This window comes from Pieris napi, chromosome 8 (genome assembly GCF_905475465.1).
Source record: "Pieris napi chromosome 8, ilPieNapi1.2, whole genome shotgun sequence".
Taxonomy (NCBI): Eukaryota; Metazoa; Arthropoda; class Insecta; order Lepidoptera; family Pieridae; genus Pieris; species Pieris napi.
In genome coordinates, this window is record NC_062241.1 from 5371219 (window position 1) to 5398731 (window position 27513).

The 27513-nt window shown below is 31.1% G+C and overlaps 1 protein-coding gene across 1 annotated transcript; it reads right to left on the reverse strand.

The window, feature by feature from the left end:
- Positions 1-21613: 21613 nt before the first annotated feature.
- LOC125051959 lies at positions 21614-24104 on the reverse strand. Its single transcript, XM_047652591.1, has 5 exons — positions 23968-24104; positions 23538-23671; positions 22906-23098; positions 22328-22446; positions 21614-22124 (listed from the first exon to the last, which is right to left on the reverse strand). Exons 1-5 carry the CDS (start codon positions 24041-24043, stop codon positions 21972-21974), a joined length of 675 nt encoding a protein of 224 aa, XP_047508547.1. The 5' UTR covers positions 24044-24104; the 3' UTR covers positions 21614-21971.
- Positions 24105-27513: the final 3409 nt, after the last annotated feature.

Genomic DNA, 27513 nt, shown 5'->3' on the forward strand with positions numbered 1-27513 from the left:
TCACAATCGATGACACCCCACAATGGGGTCCGGTGAGGGGTGACGTTACTACATATTTAGAATTATTAATCTTACGACATGAATTGAGATTTTCTACTATTAATAATATCATTACTAATCCAATAATGGATTAAGTTTAATTAAAGAACAAATTATAACATGTAGCACAGTTTTTATATAATTTTGTCTATGGCCAATTGTCTATGGGTAACGCCATAACTATAGAATTTACTTTTAACTCAATTTGAGTTACCTAGCCAGAGGCTAGATTTATTTATTGCGGAGGTCCCGGATTCCATTACATAAAATTTTGGAAATTTTATGCAATGAGTTTTGAATTTTTTTGAGTAGTTACAGCGCATACTAATGGGGTTAATTATGAAATCCACAAGTACCAATGACCCTCATTATTATCATCATCATTGGCTGTACAGCCCCTTATGGGCTTCAGCCTCCGCAAGTATATTTCACAATCGCATTCTATCTCGTGCTTCTTAAGTCCAACTTCGAACACTTATTGTTTCGAAGTCCTTGACAACTCCATCCCACCAACGCATCCTCTGTCTACCGGATTTTCTCTTGCCACCAGGTTGTGAGGACCTTGGAGTTCTGTCATCCGCTATTCGGTGCAGATGTCCAATGCACTTGTTGCATTTTAATTGGAAGATGTTTGTGACTTCAAGGATGTTCTGAAGTTCTTCTTTAAAGCGAATATGCCAAACACCGTCGTCGCAAATAGAGCTAAAAATTCTTCTAATAATCATCTGCTCAAAGGAGAGCAATCTCGTCCTCTAGCTCTAGCGCAGCAGAGTTTTATTCTGAGCATGCTTGACATTCTTTTTTTATATATGAGGCAAACGGGCCCATAGGCTCATCTGATGTTAAGTGATACCGCCCCCCATGGACACTCACATTGCCAGAAGGCTCGCAAGTGCGTTGCCGGTTATTTACTGAGTAAGTGAGTCAGTCTAAGTCGCGATCGGAAATATTTACTAAGGCCAAAGTACCAGCGATTTGCTATCATAAGGCGTCTACTGATCTGTCGGCTGGGTATTATTATTACTAGTAAACAATCTCCTCACATTGTTCAAAGCTAGCGTTTTCCACTGCAAAACAGTTTCTTACTGCCGGCCTTATTATTATTAATACAAAGAAACTTATTCACTCATTAAAACGATATTATTTCGATATAAAATGAATACAACTATGAGACAAAATATCTAACCCTCTTCTCACGCTAGCGAAATTATTGTAATTTAACTTTTAAATATGACAAACGACACAAATCCACTCATCTGTGAAGACGCGTGTCAAACAAAAGAAAGTTTTGAAACTAAATCATACGAAAATTACCCTTAAATACAAGAGTTTAGGGGTTGTTATTAAAAATAGTTTAAATGTAAAATCAAATTGAAATGTAAACTACAGGGCGTGTTGACTTGTATTTAGTAATGTTTAATGGTTTCTATAACACTCAATTGATCACGCATGATTACAGAGCTTAACACGTGTAGGAAGTTTGAAAATACAATTTGAAGTACTTAGAGTGTGAGAATTTTTAGGCAATTTAACTTTGTGTGCGAATATCGCAAACGTTTTTCTCATGTAACGATACTAACGATAATCTTTAAGCATGATAATCCTATCCTTTTCTTAAGCCCTTAATCTTTCTTCTTATCTTAATATAATAATTTTAATATATGTTTTTTATAGTATCGGGGGATATACTTTAAACCCCCTATACTATAAAAAAAGCAGTCATTGTAGCCCATGCATACCTATTTTAGTAGGTGCGTTGCCGGCCTATAGATTTGTTTAAACGGTTGTCGTCTTATGTCCCAAACAGTATATTGTATTATAGTATAGTAATCACCGTTACCGTCCTGCTGTTGTTTGCATATAATTATTCTTTTAGATTCTGTGAAACTGTTAGTAATGAAACTTTATATTTTGTCTTTTTTCTGTTTCTACAATAGTGATGTATGTTTCCCTAATACAATGAACAAAATTTTTGTATAAAGTGTTTAAGTATTTCCGAACCAATTCGACTTAAGCTTCTTTAAGACAAGGCAACATACTTTCGAGCCTTCTAGCAGTGTAGTATGATGTGGTATCACTTAACCTCATGTTCTTTCAGCACCTTTAAATAAATATTCATCAAGCAGTACTTTTATTCTATTGTTGTAGTAGCCAAAACAAAGCAATAAAAAGAGAGAATAAATCCAAGTACTTAACAGAGTAAACACAGTATAAAAATAAAAATCCATTTCATCCTATTAACCACAAGCTATCTTAAACCCTCTCACGTCCACTCGAAAACTATTTGTCCCGATCCCAAATAATTCGCAACGGGAAAAACATACGATGTCACGTTCGCCGTGTTTAACTTTATCGTGAGCGCGTCCGAGAATTAGTTGCGACATTGATAGATGTTCGACGAAGCCCGGACGGTCTAATAGACCGATGTACGCATTACAGGGTTGAAAATTGTTTTAGATTATGTGAGATTATTTGCGGGTCAGATTCATTTGTGGAAAGGTTTCCGCTGGGCAGACAACTAATGTCCTTTGTAATAAACTTTATACGTATTGATTTTTTTATCTTTGGCCAGTTATTTACTCTATTCGGTCTCGAGATTACAGTGGTCTCACCTGCTTGGGAAATGGAACGCTAGCTGTGTGAGTGGGACTTAGACGTTATATGTCCGCTACACAAAAAATTATGTAAGAAGATAAGTGAAAACAACAGGTATAGCTTTGTCCGCAACTGATTACAAAATTAAGTCATACACTATGTATCATATGTACACTAGAATAATTTAGAAACGTCGAAATTCTTCTGAGATTATCAGTGTGGACTAAAAAGTCGCAGAATAATCGCAAATAAATTGTCGAAATCGCAGAATCACGGAGAAAATATTAATCTAATGTAATAATGTTACCATTAAGAATTATACGCCAAAAAGAGTTTATTCGCTGTTTATTGACATCTCTATTGAGTCGTAAGATAATTTAATCAAATCTTAAATGTTAAGTCTATGAATACCAAATCATCAACATATATGCGGCGATATCACTTAACATCAGGTGAGCCTCCTGCCCGTTTGCCCCCTGTATTATAAAAAAAAAAAAATCCAAGTTAAGGCAAATATATTTTGTTACCTTAATCACTGATATTGAAAGTTGTATCTATTTGCATAATTTATATGCAGACTAACGAAACATCCTAAAAGCATTGTAGTAACAAATACAGAATAATAAACACTAATTTCGCCCCGTAGATAGGCAAATCCTCGTTCGATGTATCGTATCGCAATTAGTGTAAATGTAACGCGACGGCGACCGTGCTAAGCCGCTTTGATCCGTACTTCGGCTTTGCGACAGCTAAATCCAACATTACAAGGAGATACAGCACTGAACGATCAAAAAACAATTGTCGTGAAAGAATAAAATTTACGGCTAAATGATGTTTGTAGATTTTTTTTTCGTTTTATGACTTTGGTTAACTCTATTATTTTCTTTTCATTTCTTAGTTTAGCTTTTGCATACCAATAACGGTAAAAAAACATTGAGCGTTGGGGGAGTGCTGCTGTATAATAGACTTCCACAAAATATAAAAAGTGCAGACAGCCTGGCAATATTTAAATTTAGACTAAAATACCATCTCTTGAGTGATCCCAGTTACCTGCGTAAATAAAGTCCACCCAAGTTCTACTTCGCTAATTGATCCTTGAAGCTCTTCAATGACCCACGACGTGATAAATTGTATCTTTAGTATATAAGTTCTCATGTAAGTGACTCTTGTCTGTTATGAGAATAAATGTCTTTTAACCTAATACGACTCTATGGAATTTTCTAAACATTTAAATAAAATTGGCATTTTAATTATACCGCATAAAATAAGTTACGTACCTAATATTCGTTATTCTATTATTTTAAATTTAAATCGATATACATCTGAGGATATTATGATATATTATTCAGTGACAAAAACTTCAAAAATAACAGTATACGTATATTAGTTACAATTTTTGTAGTTGTTGTATTCAACAGTTTTATTACTATTTTAAACTTATTCATCTAGTTCTCTATTACAATGTTTTGCATATAATTTATTTGTGGTGTTTTCCCGTGTATCAAAATTAAATTTCCAGCTTGTCCTTTGTTTTGAATGGAACAGGGATTCTATATCACTCGGTTAGGATTTAATTCCCTTCAAATTGTCATTTGTTTCACTATTATTTAACAGTTGCATTGTTAAAGTTAAATAAAGAGGTGTTTTATATAGTCATTGGTAAGTTTTGATTTATTAAGATAACTCTACGTTACAACTAGTCAAAAAATACGTTGACGTATAAATACGTCTTTGTCGTATAAAAATGTGTCAATTTATCTCGATTCTCTTAAAATATTTTTGATAGGATCTAGTATGCAGAAATGTTTCTTAACTGAGAAAGTTTTCCTCAATGTAATATATACGTATTTACCATAATTCATCTATACACTATTTTAAAATATCACATGCGTAAGTAGCCAATTAGGAGAGAGTTTTAATCAAATAAAGTAATAAAAATTGCTGATTTTCATGAACTTCTTGACTGTCTTGAACTAACGCTGCTGAAATATTTAAAAAAATATTTCGTGTTTAAAAATTTAAAGTGTTAATTTAGTGTGTTTAAAATTAAAAAAAAAATACTAGACACGGCCTAAAAAAGCCGGTAACGTACCTAAGTTACGTACGTAAAGCTACCTTGTAAGGCTAGTAAATATACTTCCAGTTCTAGATATAATTTTAAAGATATAACAAACATCGCGATATGGCAAATTGAATTAAAATAGATGTATCACATTTGATGGATCGTGGCCACGCGATCTTCCGATGACGCAAATAAAATTGATGACTAAATAGTAAATACAATAATTTATAATAGATTTGATACTTTAATGTACCGTGGATTTTATTCGATAAGATGTGATCGATTATTTCCGAGATGCGTAATATATGATGAATGTGTATTTAGAGAAAGAATTTGAGTATCAAAGGAAGTGAATATTTTTTTATTATTATTGTTGCCACGGTAAAACCAAGAAACCTAAAACACTCATTTATAAGTAAAATACATAACGTACTCCGAAAAAACAATCGTTTACCAATCGTGCTACGTCGTCCCCGTTGGCGCCAAAACTTCAACGCGAATGTCCGTCATGAACATAGACCTGAATTTAATTATCCATAGGTTATCTAAGTACCTGAACAAAAATAATCCTTAACAATAATAAGGCTGACGGTATTTTAAAGTAAATTTAAAATAAGAACTGTTTTATACAGTTGCGTACTAACATTTCAATTGTAAATAATCAATTTCTATTTTTTTTCATTTTACTTCATAACTAAATAGAATAAGGCTTTGCGGTTGTGAATAAATTCTTATCTCATTCTCTAACATTATTTTAACAAGTTAGCCTGTTCAGTGACCGAACGATCAGCTTTATAAATTATTTTACATATATCAATATTATATCTGATTTGACTTATAACGGTTCGTTAGTGGAAAAATAATGTGATAAGTCTGATGATACGCTTATAAATTGCATTAACTTATGTAAAGTTTAGCAATCATAATAATTGTTCTAAGTTTGAACCCATGTTACTGATCAAGTTTGAATTATTTAGCGGAAACCTTAAGCTTCCATTACTTCGTCCGAACAGTGGCTAAGGTAAGATCTAAATCATAGAGACCACTTCAAACTATCACAAAGCCTGTTCATCACCCTCGAACAATGTGTTGGAAACTGTCAAACATTTTAACTGGTAATACATATGCAAATGCGGACCCTTTGGCTTTATTGTTATTGCTTGACACCGGAGTAGTGCTTAAGACATGTGGTGCACACTGGCGGAAAGAATGGAAAGCTAAACTATTTAAATGGGGTTTTTTTACTATATTTTTTGTGGTAAATTTGTGTGTCTATTCTTTCATGTATCCTTTAAAGTTTTTCTCCTTATTTTGCTTCAATATTTATTATTACAAAATAGTGTTTGATAATTCACAAAATATAGATTTTAAGATATTGTACCAACCATATACAGTACATATATATTGCGAAGCGGCACAGCGATAAACATATTTTTAAGTTATATAGGCAACACATTAGACATATGCTTGCTTTCTTTACTCAGCCAAGAAACCCATAACATAGTCTAAGAAATGAATGAAGAAAGAAAAAGGAGAATCTCCTGCTCGTTTGTCTTCTGTTATTTAAAACATCGGGAATTAAGAGTGGTGTAAATAGTATGTATTAAGTTGTCTTACATAAATTGATTGTCTTAAATTTAAACCTAAGGGTTCTATAATGGGTTGAGCAGTGTGTCAGAAAACTACCGAAGCGTATCTAAGAGCTTCGGATATCTACGGCTAAGAAATTCAAAACAGGCTGTTTGTACGTCGATTACTATTTCGACAATTTATCGAAGTGATTATAGCGAATTTGAGTATCGGAGTGTCGAAATATCTTGAGATATTAAAGTCTATTTTATCTACTTTACTATTAATGAGGGGATGATATTGTTTTGTTTAAGTTTAAGAACTTTGAACTTGCCTTTCGAATATCGAATCACGATGATAAGTATAATAGTATGTAAATATTAATCTCTAATAATAATATTTAATTGTAAATTTTATTTTATTAAAATTAATATGAGATATAACTTTACTCTTATTAATGGTAGTATTTAATAAAGGCTGTCTAATGAGCATTTTATAAAATTTCTATGTTGTATGTAAGTGATATTAAGGGTCTATGAGCATTTAATGGAGCATGGGATGGACACAGATTTATAAGGCAAGTGTCGGCGTATGATTCCTAATTCATCATGATGATTTTCATCGCGAGGAATCGAATTCAGTATATCCATCCAATCACTATACCATAAAGGCGTTCGTAGGAAGTAAAAATTTTGTTATTGAACTCATAACCGACATGTTTTCTTATAGATAGTCTTACAATATTTAATAACAAAATATATCAAGTACTATATTCAAGTAAAACAATGTAAATGGTAACATCAAAGTCGTTGCTTTGACAAACTGCGCTATTAGTGAAATTAATTATTAAGCATTTGCTGAACCAGGGTAAGATCGACAATCTGGTAAAAGCCAAGTTGGTTCTATTCATTACGGGAAGTACAAGTTCGATTTTGAATTTGGAATAATAATTGCGATTGAATTGATTTAAAGAAAAAGGTAATGAATTAAATTTTCCGGTTTTAGTGTTATGTTTTACGTGTTTTAGTTTTAACACTACTATGATTTTATCAGCCTTAAAAACGAAATTGTTCCCAGGTATAGTCTGAAAGCTTGCAATTTTAAATAGTGCTTGGATATGCATATGTAGGTAGTAAATTACACTATAATAGTTATATATAGTAGTACTTATAGAAAAGCAGTGTTGATCAAGTGGATTGTGGGTCTGACACTCATCCCTAAGATCGTAAGTTCAAACCCCAACTGGGTATCAACAGACTATTCTTTCGCAGTAACCACTTCGGAATTCGGTATGTCTAAGACCTCAAAAGCCACCAAAAACATTAAAAATAAGATTGCATGTTTTGTTATCAAATCTATCGACACAAAGGCAAAAATACTATATATACGTATAATGTATGTAACGATAGAATATAAAGCTATCAAGCAGCATCTATTTGATGGCAACATTTATAATTCCGTCTGCCACGAACAATGCATCGGAATACATTAAGTTGAAGTCACCAACAAAACATCTACCTTCAAGCCTTTGATAAATATACAACATCATTTGCGATGTTATGAAACTGCGGTTGTTTATGATGTTTTACGTACAATGCTGTTTTCTTGAGCGTGTTGAAATAATATTCATAAGATTAACAGGATGGGTGTTATAACATTAGTTCTTCTTGTAATTCTGCAATTTTCGTAAGCAATATACTATTCAAATATGAATCAAATTCATCTAATGTAAATTGAGTAACATATTTGACGTCGTCTGAATTGAGGAAAATTCGTCATGTTACTTAATTATTCCTTGCGAAAAGATTCCAGTCAACGTAAGTCCAGCAATGTAAAGCCAAGAGACAAAATTAACGTCACAAGACCGTAACAAGATATTTCTGAAATACTAAATTACCCTACCATTTAGTTGTGCTGTTTGTATCGAATCGTGGGTTGTCTTTTATGTCTGTTGCAACTTAATCCATGCTATAAAGGATTGTGTATTATATTTGAAATTGTGAATTTTTGAACGAAAAACACGGGGAACGCAAAAACAGGCAAATTTTATACCCTATTAATTAATAGGAATTAATAGTCAATCGATTTATAAATAGTAGATAATATTATATAAGTAGATTGGTATATTTCGCAAAAAAAGCAAAGCAATTACAAAAACAATGTTTCATGTACTTATGTAATGTTGGCTGAACATTTCTGCCCACTCTGGTTTTCTTAGTTTTATTAGGGCAGCGATTACGTAAATCGTCGGAGTCACGCCCCGAGAGAATAGCCAGACGCAAGCACTCATTCAGCATTTTAATCACCATTATATTTTATACTTATAAGAATTCATCAATACTAACATTATTAATAATATAGCAAGAAAAAGAATAATCTCTATAATTTAAAGGTTACCCGGCCTGGACCCAGGAATCGTACAATGCACTATTATTTTATTTACAATATATTTTACAATTATTCAATTTCTACGAAAACTTGTTTACTTCGTTAATCCAATCGTAAATAGCGATATTGCTTTTGGAAATACTGATACTTTTGCTATTCCATTGGGATAAAAGTCAAATAACTTAAATATGATTAAACCAGCGTTCAATTCAATCACAGTATTGAACTTAAATGTAATCCGCGTGCAGTGTTGTCGGTCACGTGTCCATAAATGTATGCAAATTGAGTTATTTGCATACACACTGACACTTTGTCACATGTTTATTGTAATCTGCGCTGACGTTTAATTTATAAAATACTAGCTTTTGGGCGTAAGCCAATGTTTGCATGCCTGTTATGGCATAAAAGGATTATGTTTTAGGGAAATAGATTTTGACGGTAAAGTGTATAGTATCATATTAAAGTTAATGAACATATTTTAGTATTTACGGGAAATAATAGTCCATTCCTTGTACTATAATCTAAGTGAAAATGTCACTTTTGTTACAATGATCTAATTGTGAAATAAAATAATAATCATCTTTTTCATTTTTGTTTCTCTTCCAACTTCCTCCATCATAACTTAGGTAGATTAACATCATACTTCCAACTTACATCCATCTTAAGATTAAACTATATTCAATGTTATTTATAAAGCAAGTCCCGAATTCTATTGCATATAGCGAAGACTAACCCTATTTTATTTTACTTTTTTTGATAATTTTTGTAAAAATATCTGTAATAAAATGTTTGAAAAACATTGTTTATTGAAACGTCGCTAATAAGCTTCAGTATTTCATATTGCAAAGTTCAATCAGCATCCAGACAGATATATTTTTAAATTTCAACAAAAAGAATCGCATAGTCCCTTTGTTTATCCAAGGGGAAATAATTAGAGCAGATTCGAACGTAGGTACGGAAGGAAATGAGAAAAAACAATAATAATTCATCAGGTAAAAGAGGATAATCCTGAATTTTAACAATGAGATGAAAAAGGACTCGGGGAAATAGGGAAAGAAAATTAGCAATTATTTAATAAAATATTCATTTACGTTTTAATGTAATGTGATATAGCGGTATCGTATGTTCGAATGGTTGGGGTATTTTTATAACTCGCGTTTTTAAGGATGTGTAAATTCAGTTGCCGAACATTTTTTTCTATACATTTAATGTTCATGATGGTGACCAAACTTTAAGTACATTTATATGAAACTTTATTAAATTTTAACTATATATAATAACTTTAATTGTACCTAATTGTATTTTATTGTAAGTTATACTACATAAAGCTATGCCAAGTATCTTGCTTCAAATTGTGACAGATGGCGTTCATCCAGCTTTTGTGAGGGGAGTTGCGGATCATATTTTGCTTAATCCTCACTTAGATTTCGGTGCATCATTGCGTTTATTAGAGTGAAGTTTAAACAATATTTTACTTTTAACTACAACATTTGTAAATATTATTTTAGATTGAAACATTTACTTCGCGTTCGCGCGTAAAGTTCCCGTAAAATTTATGTTTTAATCCGTGTGGTACTTGCATACACAAAACATAATTTCTTATCTCTGCAGGATAATCCCGTAACTTCGATAGTGGTTCCGATTTTAATGTTGAGATTACGTACTATAATACTCTGAAATTACAACATTAGTGACAGTTAAAATCAGTATCAAAATCTCCCGACAATTCAGCAAGAAATAGGGAATAACTTTTTAAACTTTTCTTGTACATAATACACATATATTATTATTACGTATGTTACAATTTAAAGTTATAAGTGATTTGAAAGCCGGATACATCCGAATTGATGTATCGATGTAGACCCTCCCTTATTATATCTCGACCCTCGAACTTACTTCACTCAATGAAGGGGACTTAGCGCTTGTTTTATTTTAACTGTAATTATAACTCATCTATATTATAACTTTATGAGAAACCAGATTTTCTTGGAAGAAACCACTCTTCGAGTCAGTGGAAATAAATATATGGATTTAAAAGTACTCATAGAAATATAGTAGATACTTTAATCTTTCGGTTATAATAAAAATTGAAAATAATAAAAGCATATCGAAGCAATATGCGCTGGTGTCAGCTGCTACTGTCATTACATGTCACAGAGCTCATAAATTAACAACGCCAAAGTCTTATCAGTCTACCTTTAATACTTATGATTTAATGAATTTGCCAATATTACTAGATTTTGATAAAATTGAATTTATAATTAATAAATAATATAGAAAAAAAACAGGTTTTAAATTCAGTATGAAGAAGTTTATATAACAAATTAATCATAAGTTTGGCCGCCTTGTCTAATATAAAATAAGTACCTCAGTGTTATAAATAATATATTCTAGCAGAAGCCTTTTGAAGTAGACTCTAATGCAAACAAACTAATTTTTGTAGCATTGCAGCAAGTCGACCTTTCGCGCTATTGTGCCTAGTTCTCCTTTCTCGTCCATTTTGTCTGTCTTATCCACTTTTCCCGTCATTTGTCTTCGTCATTTCTTCCTTCTTATTGTATCTCACTCCGTCAAGCATTTTTGTGCACTATATATGTAAATACCTTGACATGTTCCTTAATATATTTCTTGACGAAATACGGTCAGTTCAGAAATTGATAAATATATAAATAAGTTAAAACTGTATTTCCTAATTCAGAATGAAGCAGAAGCAATTAGTGAAAAAAGAAAATAATATTATTGGGATTTAAGCACCATTCTCTAAGACAGCCCTTCCAGATTAACTTGAACCCAATATATTGTGTAAAACACAACACAGATACGCGATCACCGACAATATAAAAACAATGGTTTTATGGTTCGAAGGTGCATTCTTTACTGTCCAACAGTTTTAATATAAACGTAATGGGGAGGGTCAAGCAAAAAAACGAAGTCCAGTGTTCAAGATGTCGGCCGCAGTTTGTCTTCATTGGCGACAGGTTTATTGCGGGGTGCGGTAAATAATATCAGGGAATATCATGCAACATTCATACATGCTTTATACGGGGTGTGAGAAATTGTTAAAAAAACATAGTTTAGTAATATCTTAACAGATTTGTTGCGCAGATTTCAGATTAAATCTTGATCTCACTAATAGTGATTTTATTTTTGATACGTGGGTAACACTGAAAATGTTTAGAAAGTTGGAAACATTGCTAATGAAAACTTTTTTTGAATTTAAATTTTAGAACCTAATATATTCTTTGGTATCCCAATATACTATATATTGGGTTACCAAAGAGTTCTAAAATTACGGAAAAAAAACGGAGATTACTTCGAAAAACAATAAAAGTATTGGCAACTTTCTATATTAAGCCGTTTTTCATTTTCTAAACATTTTCAGTGTTACCTAGGTATCTAAAGTTGAACTGCGTAGTGTATCATCTTGAATATTAATTTCTTTGAAAGTTTCGTTTGATTTGTCCTTTAATTTATAACAACAACAATAATTTATAACAATATAAAGAGTCTCATTTTCTTTAAGGTATATCCTTAATCAAAATCTTAAAATTTAAAGATATCTTAAGCGACGTAAATCTTATTTTGACGTAACTGCAAAGCTTTCGTTCAGCACCACTCTGTATAAGAAAAGCTCACATAAATACCTCTAGCAAAATTATCTGTGTCTATTGGGCTCTAACAAGAATTATTGAAGGGCTGTCCACTGAAGGAAATAGAAGCTGCCCCTAAATTGCGTTCATTGATGTAATTATATCGTCTTTGTCCTCACAATAAAACACACTCATTTTAACGTTATTAATCTTTGAAGAGTTATTAAGACTTAAAAATATATTGTCAAAGGGAACATATTATTTGCATCAAGTATAGAATATAAATTTGCCACATAAATATATAAAATATAAAAATCAAACAAATATATTTATCTAACTTGCTTCGCTTTTAGGTATTTTTATTTATTTACTTTAATTTACCTGCGATATCGAATCGGATCTTTAAGAAATTTAAAAACAAATGTTCACGTGTTACACATAAATACTTCAGTCAAGTTTGCAGTAGATTGAAACAGAAAATATCATACGATAATTTACCCTATAAATACTGAATATCCACAAAAAATGTAAATAGAATCATTATATTGGATTACGTGCTCTATATTCGATTACTTCGATTTAGTAGAAATATTGGGAAAGCTACCAAATTACACATTACTGCAGTTTTGGGGTGAATAATATTTTCCTCGGTAATTCAATTACTTTGATATGTAATCTGCCTGTTTTGATCGATGACGTGGATAAGGGTTTTTAAGTGTATTTAGAGAAAAATATTATAATAATTACTGTAATCTTTTACATTGCATTACTACACAATCACAATGTAGAAAGTATCCCTTGAACCGTACTGTGTGTGTACTTGTAGATGTGTACGAAGCATCAATATTAATTAGTTATTTTCATACATTTTATGGTTGCAGATATGACTTTCGGTTATCTTTTCGCCAGACCTTAAATGTGTTTTATGAAAATGTGATAAACCAATTATTCTTAATAAAGATACAAAATAGATACTATTTGTAGATAATACCGGTCACCTCAGAGCTGGTGCTTTTCTCGCTCAACGAATAAGTATCGCAGTACAGCGATGAAATTCTGCCAGCGTTAAAAGTTACATTTCCACAGGGACCAAACTTTCTAAATTTGTTTTAATTTTCTTATTATTAATATTTAATTATTTTTATTATTACAATGTAGATTAAGAAAATTGTAAATGCTGTATATTTGCTTGTTTGTTGTTGGTTTTAATAAATGATTTAATGATTAAACAATTTAATTATATTGAAGACATTAAACATTTTAAACTGGTATTACCAAATTGGGTTCTGGTCTGATAAAGTATTGATAATATTTGAATGCTGTATTAGAATAAAGCCGCACTTAATAAGGAAAATTAATATTTCCTGTAAACTTGATAAAAAATATCAGCCCGACTTATGTCATCGGAAATTCATAACCGGATGCGAATCGAATGATCATTCCGCTTTTGAAAACTAGACAAAATTCAAATGCAATATAAAACTGGTGAAATTCTATTTGCGATTCATAAATCATATATTACCTGGCAAGATTATGGTGCAAGGGTTGCGACAGGCAATTTGTCATGAGCTCGCTGGAGCGTGGAAGACGATTGTACCCTTTGGGGCTCAGATTTGTTATTGTTACGCTCACGTGCTTTTTGTTATTAGATAAGTTGAGAGGTTTTTGTTTATGAAAAAATTCCATATATCTTTGATTTCTTTTATAAACCTCCTGGAGGTTGGCGTTAAAATTTTAAATTTAGGACGCTAAAATAAAATTCCATTACAGTAGGTATTATAACAAAAAAAACATTAATAAATAAAATACTATACCTTGTTATGCAAATTTCACTTGATCTGTTGTCTAGCCTCTACGCCAGTATTGAACTGAATAAAACCCTTTGACCCAAATTTAAAAACCATTGAAAATATTTTTTTGTATACAGCCTCATATTTTTCCATGGATTAACACATCATTACGTTGGGTAAATCGAAGCTTTTCCATGTTAATTAAAGAGATTAACAACATATTCGCACGACCTATTTTTACCCCATGGTGTTATTTTACCCCATGTGGGGTAGCGATCGGCTCAGAATAATGTTAATTAATTAAGGAATATTGCTCCCGTTTTAATTGGACATGTATATTGTGGTATGCTTATTATTTTTTCTATTAAATCTATTGTGATGTGTAGATGCCATTAGTCGGGAGAAAAATCAACTGACATTTTAGTATCGTCTGTTTTGAGTTGTAAAGACTGAAAACAAAGCAACGCAATGTTAGTGCATTATTATATTCTCGGTTTTTGTGTCTATATGAATATACATTGAATAAAACGAATGTCTATGTCAATTCTTTAAGCAGTAGAGGAATTTAAATTCTTACCGCTTTTCTCTCTCATAAATTAGAATTAATATATTTTATACAAGGATAACTTTATCAACCGAATGTTTTTCCGTGAAATCATTATCAGTAACCATTTGTAAAGGAAGACAAAATTGAATTTGAATTGAATGAAGTAATTAGGCGTTCACAGGTGTCTATTATCCATTGTTAATATTGAGTTTGTCTCGTATTTTAATTGAAAGCTAGTCACATCTGTTCGACAGTTCAAGGCGCGTCAATGTTAATTATAATGCAAATAATAAGTTTATAAATGACGAAGATTTGATTTCTAATTTGTAGTCCCCGGCAGTTTAACTGAGCTGCCAAGTATGAGTTAAGGTAACACATATTGTCTGTGACAAGACTAGACGGTTTCCTTAAGATGCTTTTCTTCGAGTAAGTGTTTATATACGTAATATATATGTAGATCATTTGTTTTAATATTTTTAAAAAGCATTGTGGTTGATATTCGCACTCGATGTGGGTACATTTTGATGTTTATCCAGCTGAGAAGTATTGATGAGAGGCACGTAAATTTGCTTATCAAATAGCTGCCTTCTCCGATATTAATTAATATACTTCAAATTGTATTAAAAAAACATCCTAATACTTAACAAACAAACTTCATAATTTATTTTATTATTAGTTGTATATTTATTTACAATGCTAAATCCTTGATCATAATTCTAATTATTTTGAAAGCTTTCGACCCAACTTAAGCCTGTGAAATTATTCATTCAACTATAAAACAAAGGTCCTTTGAGAAACATACGCAAACAATAAATATAGTAATAATCCAAATTTAAATGTATGAGGTACAATATTTGGCAAGTACTTTAGAGCATTTTACAGAAACCCCTAGCCTCAGCAATTATCAATGGATTAATACATTTAACCTTATAAGCAACCGCTTTTAAGGTTTTAATAGTACTATTTAAAGGACAACTAGTTCTGGTTAATTTTTCCAAAAGTTGTAAGCACTCTGTTTAACATAATTAGTAATGAAATTCTTACTTACTTCATAACATTTTGATTTATTTATCAAAGTAACTAAAGCACAAGAACAATGGAAGTTTCCTCAAAGCGTCTCTGTAGATCAAAACAAAAGCGAACCGCACCGTTCAGCCCCTAATATCTGTGATAAAAAACAAATGATTACTAAACTTATATAAGAGTCCTTCAGACAAATAGTTTAAGCTTTTTTCTTTTATAAAAGAACTAAGGCGTGGATAGAGCGGTCACTGTGTAAGATAATAAAGATATTATATTTAGTTGCGTTTTCTTTTATTCATTAATTTCATTACTCAGTGATAATTATGTTTTTTGCGATTACATACAACTTTATATTTTTCCATTGTCTTGTTCTTTTTTACATTGAAATATATATTTATTAAGATGTTATAATATACAGTATTTACAATACAGTATCAACAAAGTAAGTAGAATTATTAAAAATAATTTTAAAAAAAATCAAAAGAGATTTAAAAAGTTTGGTCCCTGTGGCATTGTACCTTTAACGCAGGCAGCATTTCCTTGCTGTATTGCAATACTTATTCATTGAGCCAGGAAAGCACCAGCTCTGGGGTTACCGGTACTATCTACCAGGCGCCAACTTAAATCTTTAATAAGCGCCTGTGCTCTTGAACCCCACGGCCCAAGAGTCTCAACTCCAAATGAAACAAAATCGAAGTTCTTTTTAATATTGTTTATATATATGTTAATTGTCTTAACTTCTCATTTAATAAAATAAATACTTTCAATCAATCATAATCATAGAGATAGATAAGTTTTATGGCTACTTTGACACTTACCAACCAGATAAGTGTAGTCACGAGTAAAAGCTATAGTTTTTCGTGTGATGACGCCAGAATGCCGTGTTTTTAGTTCATTAAAGGTGCGTACGAGCGGAAACAGTCTCTGCCGGATGCCTTTTCTCGGCGGCTTGACTTTGGCGGCGAGATCAATGAAGTGACGAATGGGTGACTATGATTTCAAGTATTAATTAATGTAAAGTCTAAGGTATTTGAAACACAAACTTGTGTACCAAATATCAAGACTACGAACCGCCACACCGAGGAAGTTCTATAATTTTATTTTAAAACAAAAAGAAACATATTGGATTACATAACCGCATTTAATTCCACAAAAAATTACTTAACTAAGTAATTACACAAAAAGAAAAGTGATGTGCGTGGGTATAAAACAATATTCTAATTAATACATGTTTTTTTATAAGCGTACACGAATAAATTATAATTAGTAGTAATAAATGAATAAAATAAAAATATATTCGTCATAAGATCTATACCATGACAATTCACTAATATGAAGATATATATATATATTTTCTATAATTTTTTATTTCTTATAAAATATAAATGATACACACCCTACATTGTTTGATACGCCACCGCATAAACAATTACATACGAAATGAAAGCTTTCCTTCCTCAGGGAATATCTTTTGTCAAATGATCATTCTTAGGCTCAGTTATTTAACAAATGGCAGTACTTTTATTCGCCTTTTGATCATCTTTATGGAAAAATATGAAGATATTTTATTTATACCTAAAGTTTCTTCAAATTTATATTAGATGAAAGAGAACAAGAAAAAATAATTGCTAAGATAACTATCACAGTTCGGATCCTGCACTGTGCACTAATATATATAGGATATTGTGATGGTAAAAAAATTAAAAATACTGTATTTCTTAGAACCAAAACTTATCTCATCTGCCATTTCGCCCAGTCCAGCGTAATTTATTTCCGCTCATACGCATCATTGAAATATGAAGTCCCGTTTCAATTCATGAAACGGTAATATTTTCTTGTATCGTAGACCAAGACACATTTTGAATCGCTGAGTTGGCGTGGTAAGTAAGTGAAGTTGATAATCAATTTTCTTTGCTACCCGACTTGAAATAATTTTTATTTAGTAGAAAATGTAATTCAGCAACTCCAGCCCATAGGTTTAACCTTAATTGTCAAGGATAAATCCTCAAGTACGTATGTAAATATGTAAACGTGTATTTTACATAAAATGTGATACGACATTTGAAAGATTCAATTTGGTTTTCTGTTGGCCCCTAACCGAATACAGTGTACGCCAATCAGTGGAGAAACTTAGTTATCCTTTTTGCGGTTCCACAGATTGAATAACCGAGGTGTTGGCCGGAAATGGGTACAACCTGCTTACAAATAGGGTAAATGGACAGGAGATGAATTCGTTGACCCTTAAATAAGAAAAGGGTATCTAATTTCCTACGAACTTTTTGACTTACTGAAGATTTTCACTTACTATTTTTTTTTAAGTTTCTCAATAAACTGTAATTCACGGTTTAAATTTTGAAATTTAGCAACGATTGAATTGTACAATTTCGCAATTACATACTTTTAATTATTATTTTTATTTAATACATTTCTAAATAAAGTCTTTATTTTTCATATTTTTATACATTTCATTTTTAAGGCTAAATCAGAATTATTTTAACTAACTTCAATAAACCCGAAGGAAGAGGTTACTTGTAATTTTTGTTGTGCTAATCATAAATTTAAGATCCTATTAGGGTAAGCCTAATAAGATCTTTATTATAATAAATGTACATAAATAAATTTATCAATATTTAATTACCTTAGTAATTCTTCTTTTGTACAGTCTACAATATGGTACAGTCAGTAACATTAAAGAAATCATTCGCCTAAATCATCATTTCTCCAATATTAAAGCGTAACACTAAAATATCTATTGATGTAAGGGTATCGCTTCAATATTAGTATTTTTAAGAAACAGATATGCAGCCTGCATCTCATCAAGTACAATTTGAATATGTATATACTGTCCATTCGAACCAAACAAAGAAGTGAATGAATAAAATACGCTTACCTGATATAAAAGGACAGTAAACGTGGTGAGTCCCCAAAAAGTAGTTAATCGTATTTAGAGAGCGACTGCGAGCGAATTGCTTCATTTACGATTTTTATTTCCGGTTAGTGTTGACCTGTGAATTGTGTATCGATTGTTTTTAAACATCGAAAAAGTGTCAACCCAACAATGTATGGTCTCTCAGCCACCGTCACAAAGTAGCTTGCCTTGTGGGACAACTCAGAAGATTAACTTTTGTTTAGCTTCAAATTATTTTTAATTCTCTTCTTTTACAATATGTTATTATTGCTGTTATAAAAGTATCAAAAGGAATAGATCAGTTTCAGACGATACGTAAGGTACGTAATTAATTAATTATGATATATTCTATAAAAATAACATATAACATATAATTAATCGAAAAAAAAATCACATTGAGAATACACACAAAGCGCGAGTAAAATTTTACAAATTCTCAGTTTCATATGAGATTAACTTTCATTTTAAACATTATAATTTATTGATCACAAATACTGATAACGCAGTATAAAATAACAGTTACAGGAGTTGGTATTAAAAAACAAAACACTTATTTTATTATTACCTGTATATTATATAAATCTCGATAAAAACTATTTTGTCACATCACTAGGGGTAATAAGGGCTATCGGTGTATTGAGATTAACTCGGTTTTATAGCATCAGGTTAGTGTACATTAAATTTAACGATTCTACTTCGTTGTTCCATTGCTCTAAATTGCTTTTGACCAAATGTAACTAAGTAATTAAGGTTGACGAAGAATTAATAATAACTTTAAAAAAATACACTACCAAATAATTCACATAAAACTTCATAATTATGATAATTGTATTAACTCAGTATAATTTAAATTTCCATATTGATATCACCTACAATTTATTCATTTTTCCATGCACAATTTCTATTTGCTACGCCGTAGTAAACATGACGTAGCATGATACTTCGTAGCTTTTTCCGCTGCGTAGTTTATTCAAAGCCAATATTATTTTTACTACATTAAAAGCTCGTTTTAATGACATGTATCACACACACGCTTTAAAAAACAATTATCAGTGTAATCAAAAGCTCCCTACGCTTGCGGCGACTAATTAGTCGCATGACTTGGCTTCAATCATTCGGTCGCAGGCGGGTTGATTAAAAATCGTACGATCCTGAGAGACATTCTGAAAGCGTTTACTTGACCGTATTAATTGTATGTCACGAATGAATGGCACGGTCTAATGGCTTCGATATGATATAATGAGGTGTGTTGTAGGTAGGTTAGGTATATAAGTTCGAGTATTGATTTCCTCATAGCAAAGTATTTATGCTTTGGCATTGTTCAAGATTGAAGTTTTTGTGCCATGTAATCTTAAATTATTCTTTTTCACTGCCTCATATACAATAATCATTTACCTGTAGGAGTCATAATTATTAAAAAGAAAATACACAAAAACTAAATTATGTTCGAACCACTACCAAACACACAATTGTTTTGGAAGTATAACTAATAATATCGTGATAATCAAGTAACACTTAATATGTATTATGTTTAAATCCTTTTTACCTGAACATATATAACAAATACACTAATTATAATACTCTTTATTCATTTGTTTTTAATTTATTTTAAATAAAATATATATACCAACCAATTATTCTAAACATCAGGTGCCATAAACATTGGATGAAGACACAAAATCGAATAAAATAGGAAAAATGCCCAAGGGACACGCCCTACGTAACTTTACGATCCTATTATAAAATGGTCTTTATGAGACATTTTATTGCTAAAAGACTTAGGTAATTTCAGAGTGAGATGAGATCTGGAGTTAAATAGCTATTAAAACTTTTGAGAGGATCTCGGTCAGTTACGCTTTACGTAATTAAACGTTTCAATTGAACACAGATTATAATGAAATTTAATATGCAATAAATTGATTAGTTATGATAATTATTTAGTTTATAGATATGGAACACACAAATCTAATATCTATTAGGTTTTAAATTCAAAACGTATTTGCTTATAAAAAGTTGACATGACAAAGAATATTCTGCCTGAAATATTTTAGTTTTCAAAACTGCAACCTTTTTTACCTTTGGACGCGTCTAATGATCCGTATCTTTTACAATCTTTTGCACTATTTATACAATAAATATACATTTCAATTTGAACCTTATTCCAACGGTTTAGGGAAAATATTTTGTAGTGAAACGTCAATAAAAGGGGTATTCAATCAAAACGTATAAACAATAGATATAAAACGAGCCAACTGGAACACCCTTTAGGATTTGGCGGAGTCAGCATTTTGTGTAGCATGTCATCGTTTACAGGGTGATCCTTAAAATTTATAGATAATAACGTTACTTACTGGTTTATTAATTGTTGCCTTTGCATCAAATGTACCACACTATAAACATTGATATTAAAATATTTATTTTCTAAATAGCATTAAAAACATATGGATTAGGTTTGATTTTGTTGTTCTTCTGTCATCACTAAGTTGCTAAGCTTTAACCAATTGAAAACTTTAAAGCTCGAACAGCTACTGAATATTTCTCCTATTCTTTCCTCTATAACAGAAGATGTGAGTCAGAAAATTTATTTCTTTTATAATATAGAAGGTGTGCAAGAAACATCCTGTTTTGTCGCAAATATGTTGTCCAATACAAAATCAATCACATAGCAGTGCCCACACCTGATGTCCGTCAATTCATCAATAAGTCTACATGTAAGTATAGTTTTAACCCCAAGCTAGACCATAAGCAGCATGTTTTAATACATATAATAGGTGGCGAATGAAGTTTATTGATTAATATTAATTAAATAATTTGAAACTTCATTGCATATAAAAACATTTTTGTGTCAAGAATACGATCAAACGGATTTATCAGCAGTCTGATAAAAAGGATTTTATTAGCTGATTAGGCGTGAGTAATATTGCATCTACACCTAATAAGTTAGATGCAGGCAAACGCATTTCTAAATCATTAAAAAATATAAATAGTTGTACTTTCTTACTTACTTTATACTTCGCTCGATCAATTTCTTGTTAGTATTTATTGATGGACTGGGAAGGTTAAAATTCCTTTATATGTTTTTTTTATTAAATAAAACTTTAATTTAAATGATGTACAAAATATAATATATAATGAAGAAGTGAAAATAATATTTATTTAGACTTTAAATACAAAATTAATTTAGCTGGATATCGTGTGTGCAGTATTAGGTTCGTGCTAGACCACAATTTGTTATTAACTGCATACAACATCGTAAATAACTCTTTAAACAAGATATATTGTTTTAAATCGATTGTCTAAGAATAATATGTTATTGCGAAAGTAAGCAACGCAACGTATATAGTTGACATATTGTATTTCGTCAATTAAATACAAAAACAAAAATATAATGTAAGAAATGAAATGAAATAAAAATAATAAGAAGTGAAACCAAATAATAGTGTTGCGATATCCAATGCAATTATTCTAAAATTTTAGACTTTATAGTAACTGGAATTGGCTCTGGTCTTTTAGTTGTAAACTGTGTTGAGCCGCAGAGCTTTGGCCGTTCCGCTGTTCCCCGATAGAGCGATAAAAACTCAGTCACTTGCCGGAGTTTTTCAATCGTTACACCCTGAAAATATTTTTACCAAATCTGTAGAAAATCAATTACAGGGATTACACTGGGTTTCTAAATGTGTTGTCTCTTTTAGAAATAAAAGTATAGATTAAATGTTTTAAAATCATTTCGAACCTGATTGACATTTGATTAATGTATTTTCCGATTTCCTGATTATTATTATCTTTAAAAAACTTTAGATAATTTTATTTTATTACCGGTTCTCTTCGATAGATGACAGCGGCTAGTCGTCCCCAGAGCATTTGGAGGAGAAATGGCCCGTTTCCAGTCTCCAGTAAATGCAGCAACATGGGCGAGTCCAATGTATTTGCCAGATCTAGAAAAACGTTTGGGATTTTTAATTAAAATACACTATACTGTATTGAAACACGTCAATCTTACCACGCTTACTATAAAGCACGCTGTAATAAATTTGTGATCCTATCATAATCATATAATAGAAGTATTTTTATTCGAGATTTTTGTACATTTCCATATTAAACTAGACAAATCTTTTGACAGTTATTAAAGCCAAGAGAGCCAATTCCTATTGAATTGTTTGTTTAAAATAATTTATTTCGTTTCGTAAAAATACTTTTAATTAATGATACAATGAGAAACAAGTCATTATGTTATATATAGTATACACAAAACTAAAATTCAGTATTATTATTATATTTTATTAGTATTAGTCGGTTATTTTAAGCATGTTTTATTTATTTTTTGCATCGTTCGCCCGGGAAATTGTAAGTATTCATTGCGTGATGTATCACTTATATAAAAATAGCATACTCACGTATATCGGTTTCGTTGTTTTTCAAATCGATCAGTTGTCTGTAGCATCCCTTCAGATCACGCACTGACTTTGACCAGATGTCAAAAGGCTGTTCTGTATGGTATCGCAGGCGTATAACTTCACCTTGCTCACTGTCCATGAGCTGTTCTGTTGGACGACCGAGCCGTTGCGTTATCATCCATTTGAGGCTTGCCTGCGCAATTATTTATCATAGAAGAAATCTAAACTTGATTATCAGATAAAATATCAATATCAATAACCTTAAAATATAACTACAATAATAATCAAAATCTTATATATACATAATTAATAATTATCATATATATATATATATATATATCAGATTATATTTATATTATCAGATTCTAACAAAATATCAAGATTGATAAAAAATAAATAGTTATATTTATTTTGTACTTTGTACGTATTATATTGTGCCCATTAACTTTTAAAAGTTTAATCAAGAATGAATTGAATAACTATAAATGTCCATAATCGACTTTAATCAACTTCATTATTAGATAAAGGATTTAAAGTATACCCTAAAAATATATAATCACCAAGACTATTGGAGCTATTCTTTAGTGAGTTATAAGCTGATGTATGGAGCTATAATATTCTAAAGCGAGTACCTCATCAACTTCACTGAAGTCCACTCTATAGCACGTCACATTATCGAACTTGTTGGAAAAGTTGGTGTCTGGTATAACAGCCACAACGTGCCAACGTCCAATCGCTTTCTTTATATCGAAGTCTGTCTTAAAACCTTAAAAGAATAGTGAAAATGTTGTTAAATTCAATATAATTTGCATTCAAATAACTGAGTTCTTAAGGTAAATGTAACTATAATAATGTTTATGTTTATGCAATATGAATTTAAGTATTTTACATAAAATTGTGGTATAATCAGTCCCTTGAAAACATAAAAAATACAATGCTTTCCACCAAGAAAATAATGTTGAACTAAATTCTTTATTAAAATAATAAAAGAATAAGAACAGTAAAACACTTCAAATAAGTTTAAGTAATATCTAAGCCAAACGAGCTTATTAAATTGTTTACCTTCACAGTATTTTCCATTCACCTCCGATTTTACAGTATTTGCTAGAAATAAACAGATTAAAATAAATGTATACATTGTGATGGAACAGTGTATAAAGAGCGACTGAGTAGTGTTAACTATGTTAAATTTGTTAAATTAGGTACGATTTCACAAATTGAATAATTGTTTGACTCACTTTAAGTCAGTACAATGTGTAAGCTTTTTAAACAATAATTCTTAATTCAATTACTATGTTAATTCATTACTACAGATACACCAAAAATTCTTTGCATAATGTTCGTCGAGTGTTTCTTACCTCATCTTTACAACGCGTGACCTACGCGTTGTAAAGCCAATTCGGCACCAAATCGTAAGTAAATCGCCTAGTTTTGTATTTCATAATTTGCGTGTAGAAAGCTCAACATCTAAAAGACCTATTACTTATTGGCTATTTATTCGAGTGTTATCCCTGTATATCTCTATTTATGTTTAAGTCATTAAAATCCGTAACTGGGAAAATTTGGAAAAGGAAAGCTCAGAACAGAGCAGAGTGGAAAGAAATGGAGGAGGCCTTTGCCAAAGTTGGGCAAACAGATGGGTTGTCGGTGTCACCGACTCACTAGTGATAATAGTTTTAGTTTAAAATTATGTAAAATTTTCTATCTGAATAAAGGCTTTTATTATTATTATTATTAATCATTAATTACACTTATTTCTTGTAGTTTTTATGTCTGGAAGTTTCGTATGTAATTTTAAAGTATAAATGGAAGTTCACATCGCAAACGAATCCAATTTTTTTCCACACAACTTTAAAAATACATTTTTAACAAGCACGAGTCCATTATCGCGCACTCAGAGGACATCAAAACGTCTCTTAAAATATCTTCGGGTCTGTCTTGTGATATATTCGTCTTACGAAAATACGGTCATTGTTTAAAAAGAAACCTACATACATTTACTTGAACAAAGGCAGTAAAAACGGTTTATGGACTTGTTATTGCCATCCCAGCGGACAGGTTGGTTGGTATAAAGCATGAGACATTTGCGATTATTACCGAGGCAGGAGACTCACATGATGTTAAGTGATACCGCCGCCCATGGACACTCTCAATGCCAGAGGGCTCGCGAGTGCGTTGCCGGCCTTTTAAGAATTGGTACGCTCTGATTATTTTTTTTTTTAATTTGATTGCAGTTATTAATAGAAACTCTTAAAACTTAATTATTAACCCTTAGTATACTATAAAGTATAAATAAAACGAGTAATTAAATGATAAAGTTGTACACCTAACAACGTTAGAAGAAGTATTTATAGTATTAAGTATTTAGAAGTAATAAGCAAATGCAGAATTTTGTGGCTAAAACTCAGAGGTTGTTGTGACACTGTTTTTTTTTCTGTCTGTACTGACAATACTAATACCAAAGTTACAACGTATTCTTACACTATTATGTGCCATAAATATTTGTTTTGATCATATTAGTTTCTATCACATATTTGCATTCTCATAGAATTGCAAGTACTTGCATCTAATAACAATACGATAAATGAGCCAAAATTACTTTTTATAAATATCTTAAGATCTACGCCAGTTCCCCAGTGATGCTGTAGAAAACAGATTTTAATGTTTCCTATGAAAATCTTCATTCAGAAATCTCCCTTTGAATTTTAATATGAAATCCGGATCGTAAGTTTATTAGCGTTGAATGAAATTGTAATAAATTATCAAAGTGCGTTCTTTATTTCGGAAATTTGGAAAGATATAGGCGAAATTTATTTCATCTTTTAAGAAGTAATGTGTTTACGTACAGTTTTATAGTTTACTAGCTTTTCTCACGCTTCACTTTAAGGCATTGAATAATGCTATTGCTTAACAGAAAGTGATAAGTATAGGTTTTTATACCTATAGAAAATGTTAGATTATACTAACCATTAAGTTTAAGCTAAGCTAAGCTAATAAGGTCTATCTTAAGTAAACATTATTATTTAAATCTACAATTAATTAGCATTTCACAGGGCATTATGTTTTAATATCTAGTAATTAATCATAACCTTTCACGACTTGTTAGCGTTATTTTAAATATCCTTCGTCGTTGAGTTTCGGCCTCATTAACTGGGATTCAACCCTTTTCATAATGTCATTTTCCCTCTATTTTTATCCAGTACTATTCATAAATTATACTTATTTTTAATAAGGAGTATTTAAAAGTCGATTTAGTCCTAAATACAAAATAATTGAATTAAATCTTGCGATATGATATATCACACTAAAATCGCTACTATATAACATTATATGAATACCAAAATTACCAAGAGTAATTTTAAAGACACGTAGATGTTTTAAAGATTTCTTTGCAACTTCGATATGAAAATCGATTTAAGTTCACTATCACCACCATTGTTTGTTTTCACTCTATCCAGTGTACATGAGTCTACAGTTTACTTTCTCGTTGACAGATATTTATTTGCCCATGCTCACTTTAAATAAACTGTTTCTTATTTTGTGGTTAAAAGGTCAGAACATTTTCTTCACCATTAAAATATTTTAGGCATTTTGTTATTATATTGTATAGTTTATCTTTACTCTTGTGTGGTATGTTTTATATAGAAAACCTAAATCAAAATAAAGGCAAAATTGCATTTATGTGATAATCAGTATAATTCAATCAAGACTAGGCATGTAAGGGTCCCTCTAATATTACGGTATGTTACGGAGTGCTATCGGATACCGATCGTAAAACTTTACGAACTTGCGCCCTCTCAACCTATCTGCGACAATCATCTTGATAATATGAAGACTAGTTTGCGTATAGAGTGTTCTTGATATTGACTTTTGTCTTATCTGCTTATGAATTTCTAATTCATTCATTCAAGCGAAAGAACATCCAAAATAAATATCAAAGATATTCTGTTTTTACATCAGTGGTTCAGAAACAAGTAGATTTCCTTGCGAAGTTTTCCTTCACCGTGGTAGCAATATTGCTCACACAAAAGGATTGGTTACAGTTTCGAATTCACGACGTCAGGGTCGATCATATCACTATGTTAACTCTGTCCTATAGTTAGTTGGTTTTTGTCTTTCGAAGATCGTGTCACCTCTGTCACGAAATGAACTACGCGCTCCTAGCTGAGATTTCAATAAACGTCCTCCGATCCGTGATTGCTTCAAGTATCTGCACATCGCTGTTAAATGTGACAGACAGACGCGTTACTACTATATTACGTCTTTATATTATTTTTGGGATAGACATATTATGATTGTAATACACGCCATTGACATTTCGGTACTTAGAATGTGCGTCGGTTGTCATATGTTTACGCCACATATATCGTATTATTATTCTGTCTTTACATAATCGCACTGTAGCTCATTGGCTATCGTCCAAATATTACGCGTTCTAATACATTAAATTTTTTCTTAACAGGCAAGTAGATGATCAGGCGCCTGTGTTTGGCATACATGTAGATTTTTGATGCTAAGACATGCCGGTTCCCGCACGATGTTTTTCTCGTGTTTTTAAATTGCGCACATCGCAAAACCGCTGGATCTCAGGGTCGGACGCTCAAGCCA

Coding starts and splice junctions, on each gene's coding strand:
- LOC125051959 (XM_047652591.1), bottom strand. CDS start 24,043: ATGTATACATTTATTTTAATCTGTTTATTTCTAGCAAATACTGTAAAA. Junction 23,672..23,967: donor GAATGGAAAATACTGTGAAG/GTAAACAATTTA, acceptor TATTCTTTTAAG/GTTTTAAGACAGACTTCGAT. Junction 22,125..22,327: donor TCATCTATCGAAGAGAACCG/GTAATAAAATAA, acceptor AAATATTTTCAG/GGTGTAACGATTGAAAAACT.